The sequence below is a fragment of the Nymphaea colorata genome, chromosome 2 (assembly GCF_008831285.2).
Source record: "Nymphaea colorata isolate Beijing-Zhang1983 chromosome 2, ASM883128v2, whole genome shotgun sequence".
Taxonomy (NCBI): Eukaryota; Viridiplantae; Streptophyta; class Magnoliopsida; order Nymphaeales; family Nymphaeaceae; genus Nymphaea; species Nymphaea colorata.
In genome coordinates, this window is record NC_045139.1 from 28669305 (window position 1) to 28694551 (window position 25247).

Sequence of the window (25247 nt, forward strand, 5' to 3'; positions counted from 1 at the left end):
TACAGGCACAACCAAACATGGGGAACATGGTCAATCGATGTGGTGATCGAAGGTTGTGCCGTCATGCGTCCTCATTACTTAAATTATTCAATCAAGTGATTAAGAAACAAATATGATTTGTTGACTGTAATCTATGTATTTGAATTTACAAACAAGTACGTTTGAAGTTCGTTATTTGAATTATAAAAAGAACGAGCAAGGCCATAGACAATCAATTATTCATAATGCATTAAAAGTTTGATATGTAAAGAATCATATGATGGAGATCATTTCATAAATAACTGCAAGATCATATTTTTTTATGATAAAAAAAAATTGGAGATAAGTTCACAAATAAGTGCTTAAGTTTTGCTATTTTACAAATAGCAGTCGTACATTTGTGATATAACGAATAACCGCTTGAATTTATAAAATAATTCTGAAATGCTAAAAGATAAAAATAATGTCTTTAAAAGGTTCACAAATCACACTTTTTAAGTCAGTTTTACAACAGTTTTGTATTTCACGTACACACACAAACACATGTTCTCTCAGGCTTTTGCTTTAGAAAAGACTGACCGGAAAACGTGAACCGTAAAAGATCCTTATCTAAAGGTTTTTGTATTAGAACTAAAATGACATTTTTAAATAATTTTTTAGTTATTTGCCATCCACGAAGAGTAAATACAAGCAGTTACTATAAATTTTTTTCATTATCATAACAAGAGAAAGAAAGACTAGGCTGAAAGCTTGAATCCATCTGTACAATTCAATCAAATGAAATCATTATCTTTTAGCCATGCAAAGGCAAAGAAAGGCACAGTCAAACCCAAGGAACGATCACTTGAGGCTTCCGGTTGCCAATTGTCAGCAAAGGTCAGGCTTCTCTAAGAAATTTAGAGGCACGGGCTCTAGCTATGGAATTATATTACCTAAACGGAAGTCATCTAGCTTATATCAGCAATTTTGGATATCCTGTCTGTTTTCCACTTTATCTCAGCAGAAAAATAAGACAAACAAAAGACTAAAAACAGAGGCAGACAGTTTTAGTAAAGTGAGGCTTTTACCGACGGGATTTCCACGCTTTCAAATGGGGGGAAAAGGGAAAAGGAAGACATTGTTGCAACTTTTTTAAAGGATTAATATTGTAGATTTGGATTTATCAGTTAAAAGGTCGAATTTTCTTTCTCATGGTTAGGCAGGTGGAGAAGCACAAGACAACCCGTGAAGAGTTCTTGACGGCACCACCACATAAGTGCTAACAAAAAAAGTTGTGCCCGAGCATGGAGTTGCAGTATGTTAGGGGATATGCGACATCTTTCGTCCATGTATCTCGGAGTGGCGTGAGGAAGACAATCTTGAGAAGAATGGGCGAACTTCTCCGCTTAGGATCAAGTGCTGCCATACCCTTTCTCAAATCTTGTATAATTAAGTTTCAGAAACAAAATCTTTGTATACCTATCTGTTCCAAGTTTCACCGTGCTGTTCCGATAAACTTCATGTTCAAAAGCTCGTAAGTTTATGTATGTGCGAAGCTACAGTGTAACCTTTTTTTTTTTGGTTGAGGAAGGGGGCTGGTGGGGTTGTAGAGAGAGAGAGAGAGAGAGAGAGAGAGAGAAAGAGAGATCATTGGGTATATATCTCTTTTTATATGTGACATGCATCAAAGTGTGCCTTGAAAATCCAAGTTTGTTAAGGAACACTCTTTCATGGCGCTGCGAAGCCCAGTTCTTAAACTCTATCAGACGTTTTATAGAATTTTTAATGTTCTTTAAGATAAGCAAAGGTGCGCTGCAAGGTGAGTCAAGTCACCTTTATTTGTTAGACCGTGTTGTTCCGATAAAGTTCATGTTAAGAAGCTCGTGACGACGCCAACAAAGAGAAGCGAAGACAAGAAAGAATGCCTCTTAACAAACTTGTATTTTCATCGACACCTTCCTTGGTTAGACAGGGGAGGGCGCGCAGGCCGCTCGTGTATCTTTTCTGTGAATGCTCACCCACGAAAGTTTGTCGTTTATTTTGGTGGACTTTTGCTCCCGAAATCTTCGTAGAGATTTGTTGACGGGAAGGGGACAAGGTCCCCACAAGATTTGTGATCATGGTGGCCGATTCCAATAACGTGCCTCTCCTCTCTCTCACTCTCAACAGCAAGTAGTTAGGTAGCTAATCTGGTGTATATAGGAAGTGTCAACATTTAGGACCTAGAATGCAAGGTGTACTGAACAGCTAGAACAACGGATACGAGTCGCTTTTGTGGAAAAACGGCAGTTCACACGCCCTTTCGTCGCCATCAGAGCAAAAGCTGGCGAGTCCATTCAATCCATGAGGTGGCAAAGGCCGCATCCAGTGCTTCACAACTCACCTCAGCATCAGAAAGCAGAAGAAAGAGGAGTTCCAGAACTCCAGATTTGTCTCTCTGAATCCTGAAAGGCTTTCTGTCGTCGAACCGTTAATAAGAAATTGAACACTCAACTTTGAATTCTGTAGATCACGTTAAGTCAGAAAGTTCGTCCAACGAAAGCCACCAGTTTTGCTTTTCTTTTCCAAATCACGAGCAATAAAAGTAGGATTTCTCGTCGAGGGGCATCGTCCGAAGACCCACTGTGGCCCCAGCATGTCAGAAAGCGAAATGGACAAAGGCATAAAATTAGACCAATTTGTACCGCCATCTTCTCACTCGTTCTAAGGCAACTGTACATTTTCCATTAACCCGGTACTGTCTTTTCTTTAGTATCTGTTGAAAACTTTGCCAATACTTCATTACAGTCTCGGCGCAGGGAGAAATACTTTCATACTGCCAGATATAGGAAGCGTGGAGAAGCACACTTTGTGCTGTCAGAAAACATGCTTCTTGCAAAACCACTTCACTTCCCAAACTGCTTTCAGTCACTACTCATGGCATGATAACGCGACAAAAGAGAACTGGAAAACGAATAGACACACAAGCGAGAAAGAATAAGGTGGAAGGACCGAAGTCAACAACTTCCTGAAGGGCACCCTCTGCATTCCTCTTCCATACTCGTGCCCTTCTTCATTAAATTCCATACTGCACATTCAAGTAGGGCCATCCTTCATCAGTTGCATGCCAAGACTATGGCAAAGAAAAATCTGCAGTCTACTGCTACTCATCCTTCAGCAAGTAATTTCACAAATCTGACATCCATCAATCTACATGCATCTGATCCGTACAAAAATGGTGATGATGTGCAGGAACTCATCTCAAGCTTCGGGTCTCAAATGAAGCTATTTACAGCTTTCTAGAAAAGCCAAACAGTAAAGTGGAGAATACACCCTTTGGAACTTTGAAAATAGTGGACCTGGTGCTTCCCACCAGAAGAACTGTCTTATGATTCATTACCAAGCTATACGCATTGGAAAAAGTTGATTCCAGTGAGCCAAAAATGCAGCTCGTAGTTTCGAAGGCTAGAGTAAGTTCACCGCTACTGCAAACAGGATAGGCAGCCGCAGTATCTTGGCAATAACAGCAGAAAGCACAAAATTCGCCAACAAAACTTGGAATTTAGAAGAAGCTGTGCAGGTGGACATGGTCAAAGACAAGTGCCGCAGATAAACCAGAACTTGCAGAAAAGTAGCTGCATCCTTGCTGCTTAAACTAATATGCTCATAGGCATCTCTCTCACCAACATTTCATGAATGACGGTTGGAGTACGATGATACCAGTTTGACTGTGCTGTTTTTTCGGTGTGATTAGAGAAACCAAAAAGCCCACCTTGTGAAAGAAGAAAACAATAACCAAAAAGCCTAATATCCACAGCTAATATAGAGGGTTTACATGAAAATAATTGTTAAATACCTTAAAAGATAAAATCATGACACATCCAGTCATGGTCATTTGTTTGAACATTTAGTAACAGTAACCTCTACATCAGTATCTGTCCGAAAAGTATTCCGTCAAGCACAGTATATGAAACTATTTTACCTGTCATTAAGATTGCAAAAACAAGTCTGCAATAGATGCACGACAGGATATACATCCCAGTCAGGAGATAGCACCTGGATGGTTTAGTAGGAAATTAAAAAAAAAATGCTTGATAAAGATGTGCACGGCAAGAGTCAATAACTAAGTTTTCTAATACAGAAGTTGTAACAACCCCAGCTCAGCTAATAAAGATGCAAGGAATGCGTTACAAAAAGGTGACAACTATCAACGTCAAGATTGACTGTAAAAGCTAATTTGCTTCGGTCCTTAGATTGCTGCTCATACAGAAACTTATGAAATTTCAGAAACTTCCTTTCGCTATTTACCAGGTTGAAGCAGCATCTCGTCAAACAATTGTCCTACCTAACACATACCATTCTCTCTATGATCATGTATTGAGATACACTGCCACATAACCAATCTAATTTCTCTCTGATGTTAATAGTAAACTGTAGAAATCTTGTTTTGGTAGCTCAAAGGAGTAACAGCAAGATACAGAATGCATCTACAAGGCCTAATATTTATGTCGGACTGTACTGCAAAGTAAAAAATTGGCTGTCTAGCTTTGCATTTTAATCCTCAAGATATAAACTTTAGTTTGTTACTGAGAAAATCAAAGTTTTCAACTTCCAAATTGCACCTTCACTTCGGCAGCTTCTTTTTTTCATCCCAAAGGAAAACAAAGCATAGACCCTGCTCGAATCTAGAATAGTTAATGCATTATCAATGGATGTTGTAGTCTCTATCATATGGTTTGACTTTGATTCTACTTTACCATTACAACATTTAACTAACTCCCACTAAATTGACCAAAGAATCATCAAGGGTTTATGTTTTCTGTAGGTTACATTTCCAACATCAAATCCTGCCCTTTTATTGTTTATTAGGTATCATGTGATTGAAAAATCTTCCATTCTTTTCAACCTTTTGTTTGCTTCTACATGTTTCCTTTCCTATCAATAAAAATTGTATTTGCATTTTTTGTTAGATTCATTCATGACTTTTCACATGCAACATTATTTGCTCGTCTTGTAATGATAGATGAATATGTACAAGCATTCAGTTCCCATATAAAATGCACATTTTTATCCATCATATAGCTAGAAAAATGGGGCCTGGTGAACATACTTGGTCACAAACTTGAGACAGAGTGCAATCAATCTCTTCAGGGATGGCGGATAATCAAATTGGTTCATAAAACAATTGGCCAAGGTGGTGGTGTTGCTTTCAGAGGAGTGCATTAGGCAGCTAGGGGTTTAGTATGGGTAGATCCGGAATTTTCATCATTCAACTATGTAGTGAACAAAACTTCATGTAGTTCATTCCAACTCTTCAATGCAACCATCTATAAAAGATATCATTTTCCAATGCAATCACCAATGATGAACCAGCAAATAGAATGCAAAATGTCAAGAGTCAGATGGAATCATGATAGTAGTCAAGAGTCAGATGGAATCATGGAAGTAAGCCAACTAAACTATAAGCTAAAACTCATGAACAAATCGCTACAATTCAAGTTTCTCAAATACCAAGATTGACCTGCAGGATAGCCATTGACCTTTCTGAATGTGGCAAACATACTGACTCGAGGGGCAGATGCTTATCATACCCTGTTCTGCTTAATGTGAAAACCTCAGGTAGTGCTTCCTTACTAGGGAAGTTTGTTGATTGCTTCCATGGGTAGTTAACTCTAAGGTCTAAGCATCATCTGGAACCACCTACTGAGGTGTACAGAGCATTGTGGTGCATGCAAATTAATAGTTAGTTACCCAGATGTTCAAAGAGTTCAAATCTGATACTGCAAGTTGCACAACTAGATCCTCATCATCAATCCATAGATAGGACCGTCAACATACATAGGATTATAATAAAACCCAATATGGCAATGTAAACATGAAACACTTCAAGTCTTCAAGCAATAACTGAACTTTCAACAAGAACTAGGTTGAAAGTTCATGACAATCCTAATCATCCACCATCCTCAAGAAATGTGGGGTTAGTCTAATCGTGCAACAGAGCCATATGCATTAGAGTGTAGATAGCGTATTTGTCCTTCTCATCAAACCTTCAAACATCTTTTCAATGTAAAACCATCTAACACAAGCTAAAACAGTCCTAGAGCAAGCCAGAAAGGATTTTTTTTTTTTTTTTTGAAAAATAAAACCAGTTGCCCAAAGAATTATGCAGTTTACAGTTCAGAGGTGGTAACCAGCAACAAAGAACAGAAAAATGTAGCTAAGATGATGCAAGAACGCAAATAGCATGTCACAAACAAACAAATATCCTCACCAGTTCACTTAAGTTTGATGTACGGAAGAAACTGTGCACGGGTACACCTTTACAGTATAATTGTTTCTGTAGCCCCAATCCATTTTCTGCATTAACTTTGAGTGGCTGGTGGAAGGCATACATCTCTGACTGAACGAACTTGTATCTCAGTAATAGATGACTAGGCTGAAACATAAGAAGCAACTGCAGGTCAAACAAGTGCCAGTCTCACTCTTCTGTGCCGTAGAAGGTCGTGTTTAAACTAAGCCCATCAGAAATTCTCGAACCTTTAGAACTCCCAGAATAAAGGTCTCGCTCAAAGGAACACTTTTACCACTTTGTTCAGGAAAGGAGAATCATACACAAATAAACCTCTAGAACATCCTTACATGCCAAGAAAGTTACACTAAGTCTGCTTTCACTTAAGGGAATTATACACAAACAAGCCATAGAACATCGGTCAGAACTTCAAAAGGACTTTTACATCCTTGTGATGTATATTGACAAAACAAAATGATAGTGCGAAGGGAGGATAAAAAGGTATTCCTCCTAATGACGAATGAAGGATGCTCTTCCCCTTTTTATTTAAATTATGGCAACGAAATCTTGTTCCGACGAAGAATGAATTTAGATGAAATGGCACAATGACACTAACAAACAGGTGCGTGAAGTGGAAGGAAAGCTTGGTAACCGTACCCGTCAGAATGAGTTGGTGACACACACAAAGCAATCCAGGCGCTGAATTTATTCACGGCACAAGCCCTGCTCTGCTTTCATTCGCGATTTAATTATATTGTGTGAAAAAGAGTCAAGACACGATTGGTGGTACACAGAGAACGGATAAAGCATAATACTGCAACGGAAAAAGAATGGCCTTGTGGTTCGCGATTATACTACAGAATGTACATTACACTCACCTGACACATCCAGTTTCACCTCAAGAGCCCTTCGACGGATTTCAGTTTCAGCTCGACCAACATGTCATTGAACCCGCCGTCGCTGACTGTCAACATCTCCGACAAGGAAACCTTGAACCCAAGCCCCATTAATCTCTTGTGCCTAGGCCTTATCCTCCCCTCCAAACTAAAGGAGAAGTAATGAGGGAAATCCTTAAGTTCTGCAACATCCCTGCCCATCTCATTCACGAAAAACTCGAATTTCGGCTTGAAATTCTTCTCGATACTGAAAGTCAATAACCCAGGGGACCGCAGCACCATCTTCACTACCTCTCTGTAAGAGAAACCCATGCTTTGCAAAAATTCGATTTTGGGCATGAGGGTGTTCTCGACGCTGGACACTAAGAGCAGGGTGGTTTGGCAGCTTATGGCATGAGGACCGACGAAGCCGAGTCTCTGAAGGAAGTAGAAGGTGGGCCGAAGCTGATCGGCGACGCTAGAAACTAACAATCTGGGGCATCGGGTTAGGGCTTTCCGGAGGTGAGGCCATGGGATGCCGACCTCGTTGAGGAGGAAATCAAAGACGGGATAGACGTCCCGGCGGAGGTCGCAGGTTAGGAGTTGGGGGTGCATGCTGAGGATCCGGCCGATGTCGTCGCGGCCGAGTCCCATACTCCGAAAGCAAGACTCGACGGTTCTGAGGCTGTCAATGGACGCGGACCGGAGATTGGGGTTCTTCGCAATGGCCGCCGAGGAGTTAACCCGTAGGCTCTCGAGGTAAAGGAGTTTGCGGCGAAAGAGGAGGCCAGAATCGGAGATGGGAGAGGAAGAAGGGGAATTGGAGGACCTGAGCGGCACAACAGAATGAAGGTCAGTAGGGGATGGAGTAAACGACGAGTCGAGGAATATCGGGGCTTTGGAGGGAGGCCGGTACTTGCGAGGGAGGTCGGAGGAGGAAAGGGATCCCCATGACGTCGATGAAGTTCGTGGTAGTGGTGTCTGGATTACAGAAAATGCCATGAGGAAGTTGGTGGTGCTGCCGATGAATTTGGAGCTGGGAGCATGTGAAGCGTCTCTGATTCATGAGAGGAATGGTTTATGGGTGAGAGGCAACATGGACGGAGAGAGAAGGGGGGGAGTAGAAAGATAAGGCGAACATTGCAAAGGTACCGAAAATTGGACACAAACAAAGTTTGGCTTTTGATAGCCTGAAATGTTTAACCGATGAAATGAAACGTTTGCAAGGCATGAAAAATTGTTTCGAAAAACAATGGAAGCTCTCGTAAGAAGAAGGCCATAAGAATAATTTACAGAAAGGGTCGGCCCCGGGTTTCCAGCCAATTGATCGCGCAGGGTTCACTGCGGAACCCGCCCTTCCGTCTTCTATCTTTCGATACGAAGGGCTTACGATTCACCCTGCGTTAGATATGATCATTCGTTAATTAGACAAGCAATCTCGTGATCTGCTGCTGTTGTGGTGAGAGATTAGACAAGCAATCTCGTGATTGAGAAGGACATTGCGACCCATCTTATGATTTGATCACTGGGTCTGTGCGTCATATAGCTTAGGATTTGCATCATTAATCTTAATTTAATTTTCAAGATGATTTTGTCTTTCCCCATCCGGGAAAAGCAAAGAGGTACACTGCCCTCCTCTATTAAACAAAATATGAAAGATGCTAGGCATCCCACGACCAGGTGAAACAAATACTTCACACTCAATTTGGAGTAGGGGTCCCCTCCCAAACGTATCAGATCTAAATCGGATATCCAATCAAACCGTTTCAAAATTTAACAAAAGTTGTAAAAATGACAAAAACGTAAACAAAAAAATCAATACATTTGACTCTGAAAATCATTTAGAAAACAAGAAGATTTAGCAAAAAAATATATTAAAAAGTTGTTAAAAAACAATAAGTCATGACTAAGATTAAAATAATTGCAAAAAAGGTTGGACAACATAAAACAAATGTAAGCATTTACAAAAACATGTAAAATACTAAATTTCACAAGATATAAAATATTAATTTTATAACTATAACAAATTATTATAAAAAAAAATTAATTACCAAATCAAAATTCATGCCAACTCACAAAGTCTTACTTAAAGCATAGAAAAGCTAGAAAGGCTCGCAAAAAGTTACTTAAGAATAGAAAAACATATTTGAGAATAGAGTTGATCAAAAAAATGTGAATTTTCATGGATACTTTATAAAAAATTGGCACAGTAAAGGAAAATATCAAGAAAGATTATAATTGCTATTTGAAATCGAGCAGTTAGAAGGATTGACAAAAAATTCGTGAAAACCTAACCAAATTTCAAAACAAATGTGAGCTTATAAATGTAACTTCTGCTTCCTAAGAAAAGTAGATTTTTCAAAACAATTACTGATTAAAGAAGTCCAACAACGTGACGATGATTTGCCTCAGCTTGTCAAGGAATGTGAATATTAGAATATGACAGTCATCCAAAACCAAAAAATGCCTTAAAAAGGTTTTAATAAAAATGTCATTGATTCTGTAAAACTTAAAATGTTCGTAAGAAAAAAAAAATCAATGAAACTTGTGCAAATGAAAAAATCTAATGGAACTTGTGGAAATTACAATAAAAGTGCATCAGCGTCTTGTAAAAAACTTTCGGAATTTCAAAGAAGGTTGTATACGTGCACGAGGCAAAACTTTATGAATCCTCATGTGTGTTAAAGCTATAGAAAAGCTCAATAAAAGCTTGAAGTGTTTTCAATTGTTCGTCCAAAAAAATCAGGAAAACTTGGGAAATGTAAATATAAGTTCAATGAAATAAAAAATGTTATACACTACATAATATTACGAACGAAAGGTTTAGAAAGAAAACATATTGTATTGCAAAAAGATGAAAAAAAAATTGCAAATATTTAAAAAAAATAAAGAAAATAGTGTGAAAGTTTCTTATTCAAAAAAGTTTGTAAAATTTCAAGTCTTTCCGTAAATTTTAGTACCATTTAAAACTTTGAAGTTGTTGTCAACGTAAATGAAGAAATCAGAAAACTTGTGGAGTTGCGAAAAGAAAGTTGAAGAAGAATTAGAAAGGTTCAAAAGAAATATGAATAAATTATTTTGAGTACATGACGAAAATTTGTCAAATCATGTCAAAAAAAGAAGATCTTTGAGAAAGTTGATGATCATCCAAAATCAGAAGATGCTATCCAATAGTTTGACAAAAATATCAATGGGAAAGCAAAACCACCAAAACATAAAAATATTGAAAAATTTTACAACAACTTTTTAGATAGTTCTTGAAATTAAGAGAAATTTTGTCGAATCAACAGACACAAATAAGATACAAAAATTCATTTCAGATATTCCATCAAAATTTGTATAAAAAATTGCAGCAACATTGCAAAGTTAACAGTTTAACTAACTTTTGAAAAAATTAAAATGTTAAAAAAACCTTCAAAATCCCGAACATTAGAAAGATTGGCAAATGATCCTGACAATGGCGAGCTTATAAATGAAAGTTTAGCTTTAACTCATGACAAGAAAATATACCATTGGCGATAGCTTTTGCCATTACCAATGTGATTATTAGCAAAGGATTTTGCCTTAGGAGAAATTAGAAAAGCATAGGGGAGAAGCGCATTTTTTGCCGGCATTTTGTAGTTGTCGGGCAAGTACGCTTGTTAAGCATACACATTGAAATAAAATTTTTGAGAAATGACCTTTGATACACTTAAATAGCTAGTTTTTTAAGTTTTCACTTCCACACACCCAAAATATGATTTGAATTTATCTTCACATCCCTGTGGAACACACCTCTGGTGTGACAATAATAAACTATAAATAAAACATAGAATTTTCTTGCGTTGATTTGAGGGGGATCCGTTGCAAGTCAGATTTTTAGATGATTTTTCCATTTCTGATCTTCCTCTTGAATTAATGGGTCTACCATGGCAGAGAGCACTAAAAGAATTAAATACAACGAACAATGATACCTGCGGCAGTTTGCTCTTTAAACTGCATCGTGTAAATTCAATTTTTGTAGTTTTCAATGCATTTCGATCCCATGGATCTTAGGGATGCATCACATATTGCAACTTGGTTCTTTAAATAGATATGCCTCGGTTCTTGAAAGCGATATGCCTCACCAACCCGGTTCTTGAAGCTGATATGTCTCCCAACTCGGTTCTTGAAATTGAAATGTCTCCCCAACTCGGTTCTTTGAACTGAGACGTCTCCCCAACTTGGTCCTTGAAACTTATATGCATCGCCAACCCGATTCTTGAAACTGAGATGCTTACCAACCCGGTTCTTGAAACCGAGATGTCTCCTTAATCTGATTCTTGAAAGTTGAAACCGACATTGTTGTAGCGAAACCGAGATGCTTTCCAACCCCGTTTTTGAAACCGAGATGCCTCTCCAATTCGGTTCTTGAAATTGGTTTTTGAAACCGAGATGCCTCCCCCAGCCTGGTGTTTGAAACTAGGACACCTCCCTAACCCGGTTCTTGAAACCAAAATGCCTCCCAACTCGGTTCTTGAAACAAACATGTCTCCCCGGTTCTTGAAACCAATACACTGCCCAAATTTGATTTATTTATAGATTACACATTGTTTTTGTAGCTTGTAAATTGTGGAAGTGCTTAATATGCTACAACGTTTTATCTAATTCACTTTCAAAGTTTCGGGAGCTTGCAATGGCAACCAAGAATTTTCGGAAGGAATGCCTTTTGGGCGAGGGTGGTTTTGACTGTGTTTGTAACGGTCGAGTAGAGACAGAACAAGTTTATGTCTTTTCTCGTTTCCTTGTGTGTTGGATCAAATGAAGGGTAGGTCAGCACAGCAATGGGTCATGGCCGGCCAAGTTGGTTCAAGTGCAGCTCATACCCAGACCCGGCAAACTTCCTTTTTTATCAACAAACCAACCCACCACCAAAACATGCTGATTTTGGAAATGTTGCTCTTTGGATATGATTGCTTCCTTTACGATGAAATGTGAGAGGCAAAAAATTGGCTGAAATCAATGGGCGTTGTTCTAATTATTAAGTGAGAGGATGTATAAAAAGGGATGGGGTGTAAATGATACGTGATCCCCTCATTATGTTCGCAAAAGAAGCGACGTACCCCGTACAAGAGGACGGGAAGCATTCCTGCGTGACCTTGGAACTGCTGAAGGATTTTGATGAGGCAACGTGCCCACCATCAAGTTAAAAATGTGAATTAGATGCAGATTTAAAAAATATGAGATTGGTTGACACGACCAATGCATGACCAACTAGAAGCATCGGTATAATAGCAAGTTTTAGGAGGTAGTGCGAGAGACAAAAGGAATGACAATGAAAAAGCAAGTAATACTTGAAAAGCACGAGAGTATGATGAGAATCGTTAACTAAATCTTTGACTATTTAAGGCGTATTATTCAATTCAGTGTAGAAATGCCATGTTGCCTTTATCATTTTGAGATCAGATGGGGATGCTCCTCAATTTTGAGTGATGAAAAATGGTACAATCTTTTCATGAAAAGGGTCATGAAGACCCTTCCCGTCTTCTTGTAGAATTTTATCATGAAGCATGACATGAGGAGCATATCAAGAATTTTTTAGAAAAAAATATTTCCATACAATTAAATCAAACTAGGGTTGAAAAGATACGATGAACCCCATACAACAAGAGGGGAAGCAGTGCCATGAAACCTAAGAACTGCTCAAGTATCTTGATGAGACAGCGGTCCCCTCCATCGGCCTTAAAAATGTGATTGCTTGCAATTAAAACAAATGGCTGGATGGTTGTGGTCTCTAAGAGGCAGATGGTGCATGTGGGAGTACTTTCTTGAGGAATAGAGATGAACAAACGCAGACCTTGTTTGAGATTGTTATTGACAATCGTGAGCATCTTGCCTTTTTGCCTTGGCAAGAGAGAGTGAGACATATAGCTTAATGAGCGCTCAAGGAATGAGATGTAAATGATAAGTGATCGTCTTATCATGAGCGCAAGATAAACGACAAACCCAGTACAACTAGAGGGGAAGCAGTCCTGCGAGACCTGGGAACTGCACAAGGCTGTTGATGTAGCAACGTTCTCACCGTCATGTGAAAAATGTCTAGTAGATGCAATTGTAATAAATGGTTGACCGGTTGACACAATCAATGCATGGCCAACTAGATGCATCAGTATAATTGTCAGTTTTAGGACATTATGTGTTTGATAAAAGACTTGACAACAGAAAATACGCAATATTTGAAAGCGCCAGAACATGATGAAAATTGTTAACTACACGTTCGACTACTTAACGTCTATTTTTCACTGTAGAAACGTCATGCCTCCTTTAGCATTTTGAGACAAGGTGGTGGAGTTGCTCAATTTTCACTGATAAAAAGTGCTATAAGTTTTTCATGAAAACGGTGTTGAAGATCCTTGCCGTCATCTTGACGAATTTTATCTTGAAATATGATATAATGTGCATATAAGGAATTTTGGAAATGTTGCTCTTTGGGTATGATTGTTTCCTTTACGATGAAATGTGAGAGGCAAAAAATTGGATGAAATCAATGGGCGCTGTTCTAATTATTAAGTGAGAGGATGTATAAAAAGGGATGAGGTGTAAATGATACGTGATCGCCTCATTATGTTCGCAAAAGAAGCGACGTACCCCATACAAGAGGACGGGAAGCATTCCTGCGTGACCTGGGAACTGCTGAAGGATTTTGATGAGGCAACATGCCCACCATCAAGTTAAAAATGTGAATTAGATGCAGATTTAAAAAATGAGAGATTGGTTGACATGACCAATGCATGACCAACTAGATGCATTGGTATAATAGCAAGTTTTAGGAGGTAGTGCGAGAGACAAAAGGAATGACAGTGAAAAAGCAAGCAATACTTGAAAAGCGCAAGAGTATGATGAGAATCGTTAACTAAATCTTCGACTATTTAAGGCGTATTATTCAATTCAGTGTAGAAATGTCATGTTGTCTTCATCATTTTGAGATCGGATGGGGAAGCTGCTCAATTTTGAGTGATGAAAAATGCCACAATCTTTTCTTGAAAAGAGTCATGAAGACCCTTCCCGTCTTCTTGTAGAATTTGATCATGAAGCATGACATAAGGAGCATATCAAGAATTTTTTAGAAAAAAAATATTTCCATACAGTTAATTCGAAATAGGGTTGAAAAGATACGATGAACCCCATACAACAAGAGGGGAAGCAGTGCCATGAGACCTAGGAACTGCTCAAGTATCTTGATGAGACAGCGGTCCCCTCCATCGGGCTTAAAAATGTGAATTGCTTGCAATTAAAACAAATGGCTGGCTCGTTGTGGTGGGAAAGGGGTGGATGCTGCATGTGGAAGTACTTTCTTGACGAATAGAGATGAACAAACACAGACCTTGTTTGAGATTGTTATTGACAATTGTGTGCATCTTCCCTTTTTGTCTTGGCAAGGGAGAGTGAGACATATAGCTTAATGAGCGCTCAAGGAATGAGATGTAAATGATAAGTGATCGTCTTATCATGAGCGCAATATAAACGACAAACCCAATACAACTAGAGGGGAAGCAGTCCTGCGAGACCTGGGAACTGCACAAAGCTGTTGATGTAGCAACGTTCTCACCGTCATGTAAAAAATGTCTAGTAGATGCAATTGTAATAAATGGCTGATCGGTTGACACAATCAATGCATGGCCAACTAGATGCATCAGTATAATGGTCAGTTTTAGGACATTATGTGTTTGATAAAAGGCTTGACAACAGAAAATATGCAATATTTGAAAAGCGCCAGAACATGATGAAAATTGTTAACTACACGTTCGACTACTTAACGTCTATTTTTCACTGTAGAAACGTCATGCCTCCTTTAGCATTTTGAGACAAGGTGGTGGAGCTGCTCAATTTTCACTGATGAAAAGTGCTATAAGTTTTTCTTGAAAAAGGTGTTGAAGATCCTTGATGTCATCTTGATGAATTTTATCTTGAAATATGATATAAGGTGCATATAAGGAATTTTGGAAATGTTGCTCTTTGGATATGATTGTTTCCTTTACGATGAAAGGTGAGAGGCAAAAAATTGGCTGAAATCAATGGGCGCTGTTGTAATTATTAGGTGAGAGGATTGTTTCAAAAAGATGGAGTGTAAATGATACGTGATCGCCTAAGTATGTTCGCAAAAGAAGTGACGTACCCCGTACAAGAGGACGGGAAGCATTCCTGCATGATCTGGGAACTACTGAAGGATCTTGATGAGACAACGTGCCCACCATCAAGTTAAAAATGTGAATTAGATGCAGATTTAAAGAATGACTGATTGGTTGATACGACCAATGCATTGCCAACTAGATGCATCGGTATAATAGTAAGTTTTATGAGGTAGTGTGAGAGACAAAAGGAATGACAATGAAAAACAAGCAATACGTGAAAAGCGCGATAGTATGATGAGAATCGTTATCTAAATGTTCGACTATTTAAGGCGTGTTATTCAATTCATTGTAGAAATGTCATGTTGCCTTCATCATTTTGAGACCGGATGGGGAACCTGCTCAATTTTGACTGATGAAAAATGCTATAATCTTTTCATGAAAAGGGTCATGAAGACCCTTCCCCTCTTCTTGTAGAATTTTATCATGAAGCATGACATAAGGAGCATATCAAGAATTGTTTATTAAAAAAATATTTCCATACAGTTCATTCGATAGGGTTGAAAAGATACGATGAACCCAGTACAACTAAAGGGTAAGCAGTGCCATGAGACCTAGGAACTGCCCAAGTATCTTGATGTGGCAGCTAGGAACTGCCCAAGTATCTTGATGTGGCAGCGGTCCCCTCCATCAGGCTTAAAAATGTGAATTGCTTTCTATTAAAGCACTTGGCTGGCTAGTTGTGGTGGGAAAGGAGTGGATGCTGCATGTTCTAATTAATAAATGAGAGAATGTATAAAAAGGGATGAGGTGTAAATGATATGTGATCGCCTCATTATGATCGCAAAATTAGCGATGTACCCCGTACAACAAAAGGGGAAGCAGTCCTACGTGACCTGGGAACTGCTGAATGATCTTGATGAAGCAACGTGCCCACCATCAAGTTAAAACTGTGAATTTGATGCAGATTTAAAAAATGACTGATTGGTTGACACGACCAATGCATGGCTAACTAGATGCATCGGTATAATAGTAATTTTTAGGAGGTAGTGTGAGAGACAAAAGGAATGACAATGAAAAACAAGTAATACCTGAAAAGCGCGGTAGTATGATGAGAATCATTAACTAAATGTTTGAACATTTAAGGCGTGTTATTCAATTCAGTATGGAAATGTCATGTTGCCTTCATCATTTTGAGACCGGATGGGAAAGCTGCTGAATTTTCAGTAATGAAAAATGCTACAATCTTTTCATAAAAAGGGTCATGAAGACCCTTCCCATCTTTTTGTAGAATTTCATCATGAAGCATGACATAAGGAGCATATCAAGAATTTTTTAGAAAAAAAAATATTTCCATAGAGTTAATTCGATGGGGTTGAAAAGATACGATGAACCCAATACAACTAGAGGGAAAGCAGTGCTGTGAGACCTAGGAACTGCTCAAGTATCTTGATGTGGCAGCGGTCCCCTCCATCAGGCTTAAAAATGTGAATTGCTTTCTATTAAAACAATTGGCTGGCTGGTTGTGGTGGGAAAGGAGCGGATGCTGCATGTGGGAGTACTTTCCTAACGAATAGAGATGAACAAACATAGACTTTGTTTGAGATTATTATTGACAATCGTGATCTTGCCTCTGTGTCTTGGCATGGGAGAGTGAGACATATAACTTAATGAATGCTCAAGGAATTAGATGTAAATGATAAGTGATCGTGTTATCATGAGCGCAATAGAACGATGTACCCCGTACAACTAAAGGTGAAGCAATCATGCGAGGCCTGGGTACTGCTCAAGTATGTTGATGATACAACATCCTCACCATCATTTGAAAAATGTCAAGTAGACACAATTGTAATAAATGGCTGACCACTTGACACAATCAATGCATTGCCAACTAGATGCACCGGGATAATGGCCAGTTTTAAGACGTTATGTGTGTGACAAAAGGTTTGACAACAAAAAACATGCAATGCTAGAAAAGTACGAAAACATAATGAAAATTGTTAACTACATGTTCAGCTACTTAACATGTATTTTTCACTATAGAAATATCATGCCTCCTTCATCATTTTGAGACCAAATGGTGGAGCTGCTCAATTTTCACTGATGAAAAATGCTACAAGCTTTTCAAGAAGAAGGTTGTGAAGATTCTTGCCATCATCTTTACGAATTTTATCTTGAAATATGATATAAGGTGTATATCAATAATTTTGGAAGGATGCGCTTTGGATATGATTGTTTCCTTTACGATGAAAGGTAAGGCAAGAAATTGGTGGGTGATGTTTTAATTAATAAATAAGAGAATGTATGAAAAGGGATGAGGTGTAAATGATATGTGATCGCCTCGTTATGAGCGCAAAAGAAGCGATGTACCCCGTACAACACGAGGGGAAGCAGCCTTGCATGGCTTGGGAATTGCTCAAGGGTCTTGATGAAGCAACGTGAACACGATCAAGTTAAAAATGTAAATTAGATGCAAATGAAAAAAATGACTGACTGGTTGACACAACCAATGCATGACCAACTTGATGCATCAGTATAATGGTCAGTTTTAAGAGGTTGTGTAAGGGACAAAAGGAATGAAAATGAAAAGGATGCAATACTTGAAAAGTGCGAGAGCATGATGAGAATTGTTAACTAAATGTTCGTCTTGCCTCATGGTCTTGGCACGGGGAGCGAGACATATAACTTAATGAACACTGAAAGAATGAGATGTAAATGATAAGTGATCGTCTTACCATGAGCGCAATATAAACGACGAACCCTGTACAACTAGAGGGGAAGCAGTCCTGCGAGAGTCAAGGTTGTTGATGAAGCAATGTGTCTTCACCATCATGTGAAAAATGTCAAGTAGATGCAATTGTAATAAATGGTGACCGGTTGACACAACCAATGCATGACCAAATAGATGCATCAACATAATGGCTAGTTTTAGGACGTTATGTGTTTGACAAAAGGATTGACAACAAAAAACATGCAATACTAGAAAAGTGCAAAAACATGATGAAAATTGTTAACTACATGTTTGACTACTTAACGTCTATGTTTCACTATAGAAATATCATGCCTTCTTCAGCATTTTGAGACCAGATGGTGGAGCTGCTCAATTTTCACTGATGAAAAATGCTGCAAGTCTTTCATGAAAAAGGTTGTGGTGATCCTTGCCGTCATCTTGACGAATTTTATCTTGAAATATGATATAAGGTGCATATCAAGAATTTTGGAAATATTGCCCTTTGGATATGATTGTTCCTTTTGCGATGAAAGGTAAGACAAAAAATTGGATGAAATCTGTGGGCGATGTTCTAATTAATAAATGAGGGGAGGTATGAAAAGGGATGAGGTAAATGATATGTGATCGCCTTATTATGAGCGCAAAAGAAGCCATGTACCCCGTACAATAAGAGGGGAAGCTGTCCTACATGACTTGGGAACTGCTCAAGGATCTTGATGAAACAACGTGCCCACGGTCAAATTTGAATTAGATGCAGATGAAAAAAGTGGCTGACTGGTTGACACAACCAATGTATGGTCAACTAGATGCATCTTTATAATGGTCAATTTTAGGAGGTTGTGTGAGAGACAAATAGAATGACAATGAAAAGCAACTTGAAAAGTGCAATAGCATGATGAGAATCGTTAACTAAATGTTCCACTATTTAGGGTGTATTTTTCATTATAGAAATGTCATCTTGCCTTCAACATTTTGAGACTAGCTGGTGAAGCTGCTCAATTTTCAATGAAGAAATATGCTACAATCTTTTCATGAGAAGGGTCATGAAGACCCTTCCCGTCATCTTGTTGAATTTTATTGTGAAACATGATATAAGGTGCATATAAAAAAAAATACTTCTATATAGTTTATTCGAACTAAGGTTGAAAAGATACGATGAACCCCGCACAACAAGAGGGAGAAGTGGTGCCATGAGACCTAGGAATTGCTCAAGTATCTTGATGAGGCAACGGTCCCCTCATCATGCTAAAAAATGTCAATTAGTTGCAATTAAAACAAATGGCTGGCTTGTTGTCATGGGAAAGGAGCGGATGCTGCATGTGGGAGCACTTTCCTGACGAATAGAGATGAACAAACATAGACTTTGTTTGGGATTGTTATTGACAATCGTGTGCATCTTGTCTCATTGTTTTGGCATGAGAGTGCGAGACGTATAACTTAATGAGCACTCAAGGAATGAGACATAAATGATAAGTGATCGTCTTATCATGAGCGCAATAGAAATGACGAACACCATACAACTAGATTGGAAGCTGTCCTCCGAGACCTGTGAACTGCTCAAGCATGTTGATGAAGCAACGTCCTCACCATCGTGTGAAAAATGTTAAGTAGACGCAATTGTAATAAATAGCTGACCGGTTGACACAATCAATGCATGGCCAACTAGATGCATCAGTATAATGGTCAGTTTTAAGATGTTATGTGTGTGACAAAATGATTGACAACAAAAAACATGCAATACTTGAAAAGTGCGAGAACATGATGAAATTGATAACTTGTGTTCGACTACTTAACGTATACTTTTCAATATAGAAATATCATGACTCCTTTAGCATTTTGAGACCAGATGGTGGAACTGCTCAATTTTCACTGATGAAAAATGTTTCAAGTTTTTCATGAAAAAGGTCGTGAAGATCATTGCCGTCATTCTGACGAATTTTATCTTGAAATATGATATAAGGTGTATATTAAGAATTTTTTTGGAAAAAAAAAATTTCCATATAGTTAGTTCGAACTGGGGTTGAAAAGATACGATGAACCCTATAGAACAAGGGGGGGAAGCAGTGCCATGAGAGCTAGGAACTGCTCAAGTATCTTGATGAGGCAACGATCCCCCCCATCAAGTTCAAAAATGTCAATTACTTGTCAATTAAAATAAATGGTTTGTTGGTTGTCATGGGAAAGGAGTGGATGTTGCATGTGGGAGCACTTTTCTGACGAATAGAGATGAACAAATATAGACTTTCTTTGGGATTATTATTGACAATCGTATGCATCTTGCCTCATTGTCTTGGCATGGGAGAGCGAGACATGTAACTTAATGTGCGTTAAAGGAATGTGATGTAAATGATGAGTGATCGTCTTATGATGAGCGCAATGGAAACGACGAACCCTATACAACTAGAGGGGAAGCTGCCCTGCAAGACCTGGGAACTGCTCCCGGATATTGATGAATGAACGTCTCCACCATCAATTTGAAAATGTCAAGTAGATGCAATTGAAATAAATGATGACTGGTTGACAAAATCATTGCATGACCCATTGGATGAATCGATATAATGGTTAGTTTTAGGATGTTATGTGTGTGACAAAAGGATTGACAATGAAAAACATGCAATACTAGAAAAGTGCGGTAACATGATGAAAATTGCTAACCACATGTTCACCTACTTAACGTGTATTCTTTACTATAGAAGTATCATGCCTCCTTCTGCATTTTGAGACCAGATAGTAGAGCTACTCAAATTTGACGATTTTTAGCTTGAAATCTGATATAAAGTGCATATCAAGAATTTTGGAAAGATTGCCCTTTCCTCAATTTTCACTGTTGAAAAATGCTATATGTTTTTCATGAAAAAGGTCTTGAAGATCCTTGCTGTCATCTTGACGAACTTTATCTTGAAATATGATATAAGGTGCATATCAGGAATTTTAGAAATATTGCTCTTTGGATATGATTGTTTTCTTTACGATGAAAGGTAAGACAAAAAATTGGTTGAAATCAATGGGCGATGTTCTTATTAATAAATGAGAGGAGATATAAAAAGGGATGATATGTAAATGATATGTGATCGTTTCATTATGAGTGCAAAAGATGCGATGTACCCTGTACAACAAGTAGGGAACCAGCCCTACGAGACCTGGGAACTGCTCTAGGATCTTGATGAAGCAACGTGCCCAACATCATGTTAAAAATGTCAATTAGATGCAAATGAAAAAAAGGGCTGACTGGTTGTCACAACCAATGCATGGCCAACTATTATGCATATGTATAGTGGTCAGTTTTGGGAGGCTGTGTGAGAGACAAAAGGTATGATAGTGAAAAGCATGCAATGTTTGAAAAGTGTGTGAACATTATGCGAATCATTAACTGAATGTTCGACTACTTAAGGTGTATTTTTCGCTATGGAAATGTCATTCTGCCTTCAGCGTTTTGAGACCAGATGTGGGAGCGGCTCAGTTTTCATTGATAAAAAATGCTACAATCTTTTCATGAAACGGGTCATGAAGTCCATTCCCGTCATCTTGTTGAATTTTATCGTGAAACGTGATATAAGGTGCATATCAAGATTTTTTTAGAAAAAAAAATATTTTCATATAATTAAAATGAACTAGGGTTGAAAAGATACTATGAATCTCGTACAACAAAAGAGGGGAAGCAGTGCCATGAGACCTACGAACTGCTCAAGTATCTTGATGAGGCAGCGGTCCCCCCCCCCCCCCCCCTCCACATCAAGCTTAAAAATGTCAATTGCTTGCAATTAAAACAAATGGCCGGCTGGTTGTGGTGGGAAAGGAGCGGATGCTGCATGTGGGAGCACTTTCCTAACAAATAGAGATGAACAAACATAGACTTTGTTTGGGATTATTATTGACAATCGTGTGCATCTTGCCTCATTGTCTTGGCATGGGAGAGCGAGACATATAACTTAATGAACGCTCAAGGAATGAGCTGTAAATGATAAGTGATCATCTTATCATGAGCGCAATAGAAACGACGAACCTCATAGAACTAGAGGGGAAGCAGTCCTGTGAAACCTGGGAGCTACTCAAGGATATTGATGAAGCAACGTTCCCAATGTGAAGTGGAAAATGTCAAGTAGATGTGTTTGAAATGAATGGCTGACTGGTTGGCACAATTAATGCATGACCAACTAGATGCATTAGTATAATGGTCAGGTTTAAGATGTTATGTGTGTAACAAAAATTGACGACGAAAAGCATGCAATGCTAGGTGCGAGAACATGATGAAAATTGTTAACTACGTGTTCGACTACTTAGCGTGTATTTTTCGCTATTGAAATATGTTAGCCACCACCTGCTAAGATCCACATGCTACAAGAAAACACTCACCCACACACACTGGCCTAACATCTTTACTGCGACCCTAACCTGAGGAAAATTCCTATTTTATAGTCACCCTAATGACCCCCACAATTTCCTTATTTATAGTGATCTTTTGGATCAGTCCAGTAGACCTGATACAGACCCGATTCCTGATCCGAACCCTAGACTGTAACATTACTCCCTCCTTCGAAAAACAGCTTGTCCTCAAGGTGTGAGAGTTTGATATGGAACCATTGTCAGGTGAGGGTAGTCCTTCCCGCCAATGTTGTGTTGCATTATGTGCTGTCCATGTGGTCAGTGTGCCACAAGATGAAGATTGCAACTCCAATACCAACTTAATTGATCTCAGCATACTAATTAAAGAACCCTTGCTTGCATTTGCCAAGCTGTCAATGACATCAACAAGAACTCACTTAAGAGCTGCATTTGATCTACAGGGCTCCTTGTGATCTCCGCTAGTAACTATGCAGTTGGGGATAAGTAGCGATGAATCCTGGCTGCACTACTTCCAGTGAATCAATACAACTCGCTGATTGTGAGCTAGTAGTCCTATTGCAAGAAGCTCATTGATACAGTCAAGAAACTTGTTTGCTAAAGAATCCAATATGATTCTCGTTTCTGACTCCCCAACTATAGGATAGCCATTTACCATTAATATGTGAACTTTTCTAAATGTAACAGTTAGTGCCTCCAGAGTTTCATGTGCAGCAATATCCTGATAGAGCACAGTGTTCTGCACCTGAGCTTCAATACTTGGCAGTATGACCTGTCGGTGAAGAGGAACATATAATTCAGCTGCAATTTTACAAACATCTTCAAACTCCAATAAATGGAAGGCCCTATATACTAGGAAGGTGGCTGCGCAATCTTCATCATCCTTCTTGTCATAATTTCTAGATGTTGCCATATTACCATACATGATGGAGGAGTTTAGATCATCTAGAACTCGCAAAGGAAGTAACCTACTAAGAAAATCAATACCACTAATTTGAGAATGCAAGACTGTAAATGGTGTGAGTGGCGGAGTAGGAGTCGCTGATGGGTAGAATAGTCCCTCCTTGCCAACTTGTGCTGCATTTCCCATGTACATGCTGTAAATGCAACTGCCAAGATAATGTGTCTCATGACAATATGTGTGAAGAAGTATGTTGCTCTACAATTGCCCAAGCATTCATCTTCCTTGAAGGCCTGCAATTTAACCCACTGATCAGCACCACCATGCATCCCTGGATGTTCCTTTTTACACATAATCAAGTGAGTGTACTTAGTATGGCGAGCAGCCATTCCTTGGGTTTCGGCAAGTCAGCATAATGGGGTTGTCAATTGAGGATGAAAAAGCCAAAGTGTGTGATCCAAATAAGGTGTTGTTTCTGACCAACTGAATTGCTCAAGACCCTTAACGCCCTCCCTTTCTCCTTGCATCATGGATTGTATAGTTTCTTCATTGGGCATGTCTTCAAATTCATGCTCAGGGACACTACAGGCTTCCACAATAAGGTAGTCCCCCGTGTCTACCCTGTCCTGACCAGATGCAATGATAACAAAATAATTACAGGGTATGCTTTTATCTTCCATCCCACAAGAATGGGAAACTACTCTTCCTCCACCAGCATGTTCCATAACATGCATTAAGGCCTGTGCCAGAGTTGGACAGGTAAGCATCGACAAGTGAAACTGCTCGGCTTCAACTAGTCTCACCTTTGAGTAAGAAAAAGATGATATGGACTGTATAAATGATATTTTGGCTTCAGGTGAAGAGAGTGAACTATCACCCATGATAGAGTAGAACTCCATTTTCAATACATAAGTTTTTTTCTTAAGAGGCCCATGGTCAAAGCAATCCATGATTGAAACTTGCAAAATCGATGTATCATCGTACCACTTACCTGTCATGCGAACCTTCACATGAAAGGGTTGATGGAATGCATGGCTAACGTCTTCCCTCTGGTCCAGTAACACTAACAATCCATTCCCACCTTGAGCTTCCTTGCAGTCGCTCTTACCCCCTCAACAACAACTTGTTCGTGGAAAACCAGCCCATGAAAATCAGTTTTTCGATAAGCGAGATTGAGGCTTAAAACTGAGCTAAAAGATGCATGAAGGGGAGACTCATTGGCTGATAAAAGTTAAATCTCTGAGGTTTTAGACTTTGTTTACTTTCAAAATATCTGCATCATTTGACCAGTAAATCCACAAGACTTTAGTACTTTATTTTGCTAAAAGTGCACGTGCTTATCATAATGGATCTCCCACAATCTTTATAATCCTTCATTTTGTTTCTCTGAACAGCCTTACTATTCTGTGTTTGCTTTACTATATACCGTATGGCCTGAGTGCTGCTGGAAGGTTATTGGTTTCATGATGCTTATGCTTTCAATTGTTGTTATTTCTTCTTAATCTAGTATTTTTTTAGTGCATAAGTGACTTCTTATACTGTTATACATCCTTTATCAGGCATCTATCCAACCTGGTGGAACCATTTCTTTTGACAATCAGAATATAAAAGGGCTGAACAGATCCATTCTTGGTTCTGTTACTTCCAGCAACCTTCTTAATCCTCAGGTACAATCCTTGTTGACTTGAAACTTGAAACCTAGAGCACTGAGCTTGAAAAATTGCGACAAGAGTTCTGGCGAATTGTCAAATTTTTCAATGACTGTTTAACTTGTTTGAATATGTAATCTCATATAGATGCATGTATGAAGGACATTGATGATGTCAAGTATTAAAACCTCCTGAAGGTTTTCCCATTTTGTTGTTTCTTCCACTCACACGTGTAGGGAGTGCATCCTGGAACTGTATGGGCAAGCCATTCTTGTTATATGTTTCTAATAGTGTCCTAGACCTTCCTGTTTCAAGGAGAGAGACTTGAAGCTAATTACTCCATTTCTAGGTTGTTTTGATGGAATCCTATAGGTACTGTTGCCCAGATTGCTCATCTAATCCCACTTAAAAGATAAAGCTAGAAGTTCTAGTGCTAG

At 38.8% G+C, this 25247-nt stretch overlaps 1 protein-coding gene across 3 annotated transcripts; it reads right to left on the minus strand.

Annotated features, from left to right (window-relative positions):
* Nucleotides 1–1893: 1893 nt before the first annotated feature.
* On the minus strand, nt 1894–8454 carry LOC116247796 (transcription termination factor MTEF1, chloroplastic). Of its 3 annotated transcripts, XM_050076037.1 has the most exons (4): nt 7105–8454; nt 6209–6373; nt 3920–3993; nt 1894–3025 (listed from the first exon to the last, which is right to left on the minus strand). In XM_050076037.1, exon 1 carries the CDS (start codon nt 8101–8103, stop codon nt 7120–7122), a length of 984 nt encoding a protein of 327 aa, XP_049931994.1. In that variant the 5' UTR covers nt 8104–8454; the 3' UTR covers nt 1894–3025; nt 3920–3993; nt 6209–6373; nt 7105–7119. The 3 variants fall into 3 exon arrangements, with proteins under 3 accessions (XP_049931994.1, XP_049931995.1, XP_049931993.1); XM_050076038.1 differs by lacking the exon at nt 3920–3993; XM_050076036.1 differs by lacking the exon at nt 1894–3025 and having other exon boundaries at nt 3078–3993.
* Between the last annotated feature and the right edge of the window lie 16793 nt (nt 8455–25247).